Below are 8,656 nucleotides of genomic sequence, written 5' to 3' on the forward strand. Positions count from 1 at the left end.
GGAAAGAAAGGACCAAGACCAGATTTCAAGAATAACTCAGACAAGCAAGTGAGTATTTTCTTTCATGCCTTGCTCTTTTGCATTTACTGAATTTGTTCCACATGAATGTAGAAACAGCTGCATCAGCAACAGAGTACTGAGGCTGGAACCTTATTAATATTTATGCCTGGCAAGCAGAGCACACAGGAATCAAAATGCCTTCCCACCATTGGCTCAGAGACCCCAGCGTCCATTCAACATCTTGCCACGTTTGGTGGCCAGGCAAGCAGATTTATTAGAGAGCAGATCAATTTCTCATCAACACTCTCACCCGGCAGTAGGCAAACTGCCCTTTGCCTCTTCTTACCTGCTCTTTCCTTCTTGTCAATTAATAATTTTCTAATCGGATAAACCATTTTTCGTCTCTCTTTTGCACTTCTGTAGTTTCTATTCCTGTGTATTAAATATTCTTGGAGACTTTATAGATACTTGAACCGTTATTATTATTTGCTTATATGGGGCATACCCRTCAGCCTCAGTGTGAATGAGATGAACCAGGAAATAACACTTTCACAGGTCCATTGTGTGCTAGGGCAGACCGAGTGCACAATGTGTGGCACTGTGAACATGAAAGGTGTCCTGTRGTGCCGGGGTGTCCTTCAGAGCCTCCTTTGGGGCTTCTTAATGCTGCAATTTTTGCTGATGAAGTGCTGTAGTGTAAGTCTTTAAGCTGAGGCTGGGGGGGGTTCGTTTCTGAGAGTCCTGAGTGGGGTTCTGGCTGGCAGCCTTGCTCCAGCTTTTGTTTCACAAAAGCAATCCTTACGTTATCTAATTAAGGGGAACCGGTGACCAGGCAGGGGCTCTCAGAAAAAAAATTAAACAGTCACAGAGTTTTAACTATTTGCTAGGAACAGTGACTTGTAGAAGCAATGAAATTTTAAAAAATACTCTTGTGATCTCGCTGAAACCCATTGTGGAGAAGATGCACCAGAAGCCCCTGGCCTCATCCCTGCTAAAGCCAGGGTTGCCCCAGGGTGGGCCACACTGGCAGGGATTTAGGTGCTGCAGACCTGGTCTTGGGGTGCACTGGGAAGCATGGCAGTGCCATAGGGATGACATTGTTCCCCCGGGGTGCCACTTGAGGGGACAGGGAGGCTGCAGCACAGCATGTCCATGGCCCAGACCTCACCTACTAGCGATTGTTGGGTGACCAGAGCCCACCCAGCAGACAGGATGGCGTGGGGTCACTGTTGGCAGTGTAACCACCCCTCACTGTCCAGTCCTGTGTCGCCCTGTGCATGTCTCTTCAGGCACACATTAGCAGTAATCCTGGGTACTGTGTCTGAAGACAGCTTGGCCTTGATGAGCTCTGGGGCTTAAGCAYTGCATTGATGGGCAGAGACAGACTGGTGTGCTGGCTGGGCAGGTGCAGGCGGAGGGAGGAGGGCTGGATTCTGCTGCTCCACAAATGCACACTCAGTGTCGATGCATTACAGTTTTCTGCTGCCTCTCTGTTTCCTTCCTTTAGGATTTCACAGTCTGCCATGCTGGTGCTGATTCTACCCTGTCCTTCAGCTGCTGATGATCGTGTCCCTATAGTCTCTCTSCTTGTGTTTGTACCTTCTCTTGTTGGGCAGGGGCCTGTGCTGCTGGCTTTCTCATAGCTTAGCAGTTTTTTTCAGGAACCTCGGTGCAGGCAGTGCAGTTGGGCTGTTACAGCCACGGGTTTTGTTGGGGTGAGGGCAGTGAGGGGCACAGTGTGCACTCAGCTGTGGCTGCTGTCAGCCTTCTCCTGTCCCAGCTGCTGGCACAGGTGGCTCCAGCCACCAACAGAGCCTGCAAGCAACCTGTATGCAAAACCACGGAGACACACGGAAATGGAGATACTCAACAAAATTATTTTTGCAAAATGTTCCTTCCCCATCTGCACCACCCTGAATTCCTTTCAAATGTACACAGGGTCCTCCCAGCCGACCCATCACTGACCCTCTGCTGAATTACAATGATCCATTCAGAGAAGCAAACTATTGGTTTGCCCCAAACGACCTAATAAGCCTCCCTAGATGTCCAGCTTTGTCTGTGGTGTAAGACTTCAACTCGTGAGGGTCCAAACTTCTTTCTGATTTTTGTATAATACAGCATCCTTTCCCTCAAGAAATAGAAAGCCGAGGTGCTTCTCTTGGGGGTTTTAGGTGCCTCTCTTGGGGGTTTGGGCATGACTTCAAGGTYGGTAAGTAGTTTCCATCCTTCTGAGAGGAGCCACAGACAAGGAATGTGATTTTCATGAAATGCTGAGCCATGGGACAGGTGCAAGTTTCTTTTTAGAAAAAAAAAAAAAAAAACCCTTCTAATGACCCGCAAACTATGCTGCATTACATCCCACAAAAGCACGTATTTTCTATTATAAAGTAAAATTGCTAAGTCCTTCCCTTGGGCTTTTGTTTGCTGGCTTTTTACAACCTTCTTCATCTAGCAAGGAAATCAGGACTTTCTTTCATCAGTGACCACTTCAATAGCATAAGACAGAGGCTCTGACGGTGATCGCACCCAACCTTGTAGTGGGAGGATGGGAACCACAAAAGAGAGTGGGTAGAGGACACATTAGATAAAACTGGGTTGATCCTCTGAGCTTCATTTAACCAACTCTTGGCTGTGATTGTGTTATTCCTTCTCTCTAATATCGAGAACGACTGTGAACAACCTTGCAAGCTGGCATTTCACCCGCCCTGCMGCCGTTCCCGCAGTCCCCTACCCACAGCGCTTTTACACCCTGGGAAATCAGCCTGGCGAGTAAAAATGTTGCAGGCTTTTTTTGCTCCTTTCTTTTTTTTTTTTTTGTGCAGCTCGTTTCAGCCGGGGGCGGGGGGGCGGTTGCCGGGGAGATGAGGATGGAGGAGCCCAGCCAGGGCCGGCCCCGGGGCTGGGGCAGGGGCTGCTCTGACAGAACATCAGTGTGAGGCAGATCCGGAGAGGGGGGAGAGAGGCACGGGCAGCGAACAGATGAACACTTCATTTCCCTGCRAGTAATTCACTACAAGCTATGCCGAACCTTTGGGAAACCGTCCCAAAGACTCACCTTCGAGTTAAAATGGACCTTGTCTTAAGCCTCCCGAAGTGACTTGAATGGCTGCTATTCACTTCTAAGGAGTCTGGTCTTAGGGTCTGCAGAAAAGCAGACCTGRATTTCCTCCCTCATTCCTCTGAAAAGCAGCTGTTTACTTTAGAAATAAACATTTCACCTATTTTATTTTCCTCACAACCTAAACAAGTTCTATACAGTAGATATACTTGAATCCCCCCTACTTCAAAAATGTGTATTAGCTTATTTTAASGTAAAGCAGTTGGGGTGGGTTTCTTTCCTCCACTGTTAATAATCTGTTTTCCTTGAATTGGATTTTAAAATGGCTTCCTTTGAAGCCTCAAGCTGTTAGGAATGAGCTTAGTGCAGGTACGGAGGTTGTGTAAAATCAGCTACTCCCCTTCACACCGAAATGTCAGTAATTCTCACAGTAAAAAATAAATATTCCGTGTACAACACGCAGAATACTTGGAAATGATAGCAACAAACTCACAATACCTGTATTTTGCTGTCACCGATTTTTGCTGTGACAGGATTCTTGGGAGCACACCCATCACAGCCATGGGAAAGACTGGCATTACTTGGAATCGTTACCTGGAGTGGTCAGTGGTCCCCTGGAGCTGCTAATCTGCAAGCTATTCTTGAACAAGTAATTATAGATGCGGATTGCACGTTGATTATGCAGTTAGCATGCCACGAAAAAATGTTCGCTTGGAATTACAGCTACACATTGTTTGCGAAGTGTAGTCAACCAAATAATTAAATTGCTCCTGGCTTAGGCCAGTAAAAACAGATTTCACCGGGACTGCAAATGATCGGATTCATTCTTTTTCAAAATCACTGTTGAAGAGACAAATGCGAAGGTGTATTTTCTAGCTTGCCTTTTGGAGATGGGATGCCTTCCCACCGTAAGACGAACAAAAGAAAGGTGTGGATGCTTTGGCATATCAATCAGAGGAAACCGGGATGTGTTGCAAATTGCCTTGGAAGAACGTAAAATCAGATCTGGAGTAATCCACAGGCAAGGGTATCGATCTGCATAAACCATGTTAGAAAGATTAGGGACACCGGCACGTGGATAGAACAAAGGMGAGAGTATATGGAAGAAATGTGGGTTGAAAATGGTCGTGGCGCTTTAATCTGCACCACTAGAATGGCTGAAGTACGGAATAGGTACAATAACCTTCATCTAGGGGGTCACTGGAACGGGGTTTAGTGGAGTCCCGCCCCACCCTGGCTACGCGGAGCTCTCCTGGGCTATCCGGGGCTCAGAGCAGCCTCCCGGAGGGGCCGCCCCCTCCCTCTGCTGCACAGGCACACCCAGCCCGTGGTGTGAAACAGACGATGCCGAGGAGGGGCCGCCACGCCGCGCTGACCGCCCCGAAGGGCACCAGGCACGGCGGGAACCGTGTCGCCCTGCGGTGCTTTTCTTCCCCCCGACCTCCTCCTCCGGCGGCGTGGGCAAATGCCAGTGCCCTGCCCGCCACCGCGGCCCCCGCCTGCCTTCCCTGCGGCCGCTGTAATGCCCACGGTGACGAGCGGGGCTGCTCGGAAATAAACTGGGGGATCAGAAATCATCTCTGAGGACCACATGTTCAGMCCTCCACTTCCACCCCCTCCTTTCCATTTTTTTATCCCTCAGCATCTGTAAATCCGCAACGAAGCGACCAAGAGCAAGACCCGCTCGCTGCAGAGCTGAGGGAACCACCCCCCTCAAGCCCCTTAGCCCTGGGTGGCACCACCCGCTCTATTGTCTGCATGCGGGTCGCTGGTGGCTGCGGCCGGACCGGGGACAGCGGGGAACAGGGAGCTTGGCTGGAGAGCGGCTCCTGGCTCAGCTTCGGAGGCCAAATCCGACGTTTTTAGGCATAGAAAGAGAAGCCGAGCTCGGCACCGAGGAGAGGCARGCGGCGATCGGTCGGGACAGGGCTGGTGGACGAGAGGTTACACTTCACACCGCACACCCAGCGCAGTGCTGGGAGGAAAACCCACCCGCRTGGTGCCGGGGGTAGCCAAACCGGGTCAGGGCACGGGGCTCCTGACCGCGGTGCGGGCTTGTGCAGCCACATGGGCGGCAACCACRGGCGCCTGGTGATGCCGGCGAGTACCTGGTGCCCCCGCCGGGAGAGGAGTCTCCCGCCAGCACCGTGTGAACGGAGACACCGGCGAGGGGCGGGGGCAGCCGCGGGGTTCCCCCTCCCACCCCCCGACGGCAACGCCCGCTGCTGCGGCAGGAAAGGCTGCTCRTCTCGGGGAACAAAAGGCTGCGGCAGCGGCGGCCGCGGGAGGGCGGAGGGCGGGACGGCGGCCGCAGGGAGGTTCCGCGGTTCACACGTGGGCGGCCGAGCTCGGCCGCTCCATCGCGGCGCTCGGCGCCTTTGTCCCCGCYGTCAGCGCCGAACCGGGGCGGTGGTGGCGCGCCCCGGCCGCTCCCGCCGGCCACACCCCGACCACGCCCACTCTGCCGGCCACGCCCSCCGCGCGGACACAATGCCCGAGCCKCGCCCCGCCCCCGCGCKCCCATTGGCTTGGCGCCCTGCTCGCATGACGTCACCGGCGGGGCGGGGCGCGGCGCCCGATTTAAGGGACAGCGAGGGGCGCGGCCGCCGCAGCTGCGAGTGCGGGAGCGGGCGGAGCAGGCGGTGAAGGCGGCAGGAGCAGCGGGGCGGCACCCTCGGACACCGGCACCATGCGTGAGATCGTGCACATCCAAGCCGGGCAGTGCGGCAACCAGATCGGCGCCAAGGTACGGACCGGCGCCCCGCTCATCCACCCGGGGCTCCGCGCGTGGGGCGGTGCCCGCTCAGCCGGGGTCCTCGTGTCCCGGGGAGAGGGCTGCGGGGAGGGAAGAGAGCGCGTCTTCCCGCTGTGGAGCACCGTCGGGCTCGCCACTAGGAGGGTCCGCGCGGGAGGGCTCCCGGCTGTTGCATCTTAAGGGGATGTGCGGTGGGGTTTCCCCACCATGGGTGCGGCAGGCATTGGGAAGGGSGGTCTGGCGGGTTCATCAGCTGCCGTCCATCAGCTCCTCGCGGGCTGCAGGGGTCCGGGGCGGGCGGGGGAAAGGGCACGGAGCCGGTGCCACACCCCTCCCGTCGGTGGGGGGGCTGTGCGGGCGCGGTAGCGGCTCCGTCTGCCGGGGGGCCGCACCCACGCGCGGCGAATCCCCGCACGCCACGTGGCGGGGATTTGGCCAGGGGGCGACAGAGGGGCGTGGCGGCACTGACCACCCTGCGGTCCCCTCAGTTCTGGGAGGTCATCAGCGATGAGCACGGCATCGACCCTACGGGCAGCTACCACGGGGACAGCGACCTGCAGCTGGAGAGGATCAATGTCTACTACAATGAAGCCACCGGTAACGCCCCTCTGTAAAGAGCTTCCCGAGGGTGGGGGCATAGGGTGCACAGGCAGGAGTCCCCCAGCCCAACCCGCAGTGTCTGACGGCACAGTTTAAATGGCTGCTTTGTTTTTCCATCGCTGAATCCTTCAAATTCCCACACCCTCTGTGTCCTCAGCAGCAAACCGTGGGGAAGCGGATGGGAGCACAGCAGGGCTCCTGTGACACTGCCGACTGCGGGGCTGTAACGCTGCTGCTGGTTCTTCCCGCAGGTAACAAATATGTCCCCCGTGCCATCCTTGTGGACCTGGAACCTGGCACCATGGACTCCGTGCGCTCCGGCCCCTTTGGACAGATCTTCCGTCCCGACAACTTTGTCTTTGGTGAGTGAAAGTGGGATGGAGGAGYTCCCGGAGTGGGARCTCCATGCASAGAAAAGACTCAGAACTACTTGGATGCAAGTGAGTGTCAGGGAACCTGAATCCCCATAGCAGAGTGGGGATGGCAGTGAGGGGAGGAGTCCATGGGGAAGGGGCAGTGGCATCATCTGTGTTTGTCATGGGGGCGCTAATGTGGCACGTGGCTTCTGGTGTGCCCCGCAGGTCAGAGCGGGGCTGGCAACAACTGGGCCAAGGGGCACTACACGGAAGGCGCYGAGCTGGTGGACTCTGTGCTGGACGTGGTGAGGAAGGAGTCGGAGAGCTGYGACTGCCTCCAGGGCTTCCAGCTGACCCACTCTCTGGGAGGAGGCACGGGCTCCGGCATGGGCACCCTCCTGATCAGCAAGATCCGGGAGGAGTACCCCGACCGCATCATGAACACCTTCAGCGTCATGCCCTCGCCCAAGGTGTCGGACACGGTGGTGGAGCCCTACAACGCCACCCTCTCTGTGCACCAGCTGGTGGAGAACACGGACGAGACCTACTGCATCGACAACGAGGCCCTGTATGACATTTGCTTCCGCACCCTGAAGCTGACCACTCCCACGTACGGGGACCTCAACCACCTGGTGTCGGCCACCATGAGCGGCGTGACCACCTGCCTTCGCTTCCCCGGCCAGCTGAACGCCGACCTGCGCAAGCTGGCGGTCAACATGGTGCCTTTCCCGCGGCTGCACTTCTTCATGCCGGGCTTCGCCCCGCTGACCAGCCGCGGCAGCCAGCAGTACCGCGCCCTGACGGTGCCCGAGCTGACGCAGCAGATGTTCGACTCCAAGAACATGATGGCCGCCTGCGACCCCCGCCACGGCCGCTACCTGACGGTGGCCGCCATCTTCCGGGGCCGCATGTCCATGAAGGAGGTGGACGAGCAGATGCTCAACGTGCAGAACAAGAACAGCAGCTACTTTGTGGAGTGGATCCCCAACAACGTCAAGACGGCCGTCTGCGACATCCCCCCGCGCGGCCTCAAGATGTCCGCCACCTTCATCGGCAACAGCACGGCCATCCAGGAGCTCTTCAAGAGGATCTCGGAGCAGTTCACGGCCATGTTCCGGCGCAAGGCTTTCTTGCACTGGTACACCGGCGAGGGCATGGATGAGATGGAGTTCACAGAGGCCGAGAGCAACATGAACGACCTCGTGTCTGAATACCAGCAATACCAGGATGCCACTGCTGATGAGCAGGGCGAGTTTGAAGAGGAAGGAGAGGAAGATGAGGCGTAAAGTTGAGATGGGTAGGAGTTAAGTATAGTCTGAGCAGGCAAGTATTCATTGAGAGAAGGAATCTGTGCAGTTGTGCTGAAGCATGCATTTTTTAATTTGGTGCTCTCCACTGTTGCTTCTGTCAGCAGTTTTGTATCCTTGACTGTCCAGTGTAACAGTAGTTGCAAAATACTTCAGAGTCTTCTGTTGAAATGGTTAACTTCTCAAACATAAAGGCTTTTTGTGTCCTAAACTGTCTCCTCTGCTTTATTTCTCTCTAGATTAAGCAAGTAATTCTGGTGTAGTTTTCTGTAGCTTCACTTCTCAGTTTATTCCTGAACCTCAGTGAAAGGGTAAACTCAATAAAACAAGAATTCTCAGGCTGTGAATTTAGCAGCATGTGGAAACTATAGTAGCTCAGCTAAAGATGCCAAGTAATTTATGGAAACTCCTGTGTCTTAGGTAATTGTTGGGGCAAAAGCTACTTCAGCTGATAGAAAGAAGACACTGTACTTGAGAATCCCATAGCTCCTCTTGATGGGCATACATGGTAGAGAGGTCAGAGAGAAGGTATTGAATTCCACATTGCAAGCTGTCAAAACTGATTTGACAGGATAGCTGC

At 55.0% G+C, this 8,656-nt stretch overlaps 1 protein-coding gene across 1 annotated transcript; it reads left to right on the plus strand.

Moving 5' to 3' along the window:
- The first annotated feature begins 5,655 nt into the window (after positions 1–5,655).
- On the plus strand, positions 5,656–8,313 carry LOC130575332 (tubulin beta-2 chain). Its single transcript, XM_057369153.1, has 4 exons — positions 5,656–5,804; positions 6,302–6,410; positions 6,665–6,775; positions 6,995–8,313. The coding sequence occupies exons 1-4, from the start codon at positions 5,748–5,750 to the stop codon at positions 8,053–8,055; spliced, it is 1,338 nt and encodes a 445-aa protein (XP_057225136.1). The 5' UTR covers positions 5,656–5,747; the 3' UTR covers positions 8,056–8,313.
- Positions 8,314–8,656: the final 343 nt, after the last annotated feature.

The sequence above is a fragment of the Malurus melanocephalus genome, unplaced genomic scaffold (genome assembly GCF_030028575.1).
Source record: "Malurus melanocephalus ecotype Western Australia unplaced genomic scaffold, MMel_1.1 scaffold_103, whole genome shotgun sequence".
Lineage (NCBI taxonomy): Eukaryota > Metazoa > Chordata > Aves > Passeriformes > Maluridae > Malurus > Malurus melanocephalus.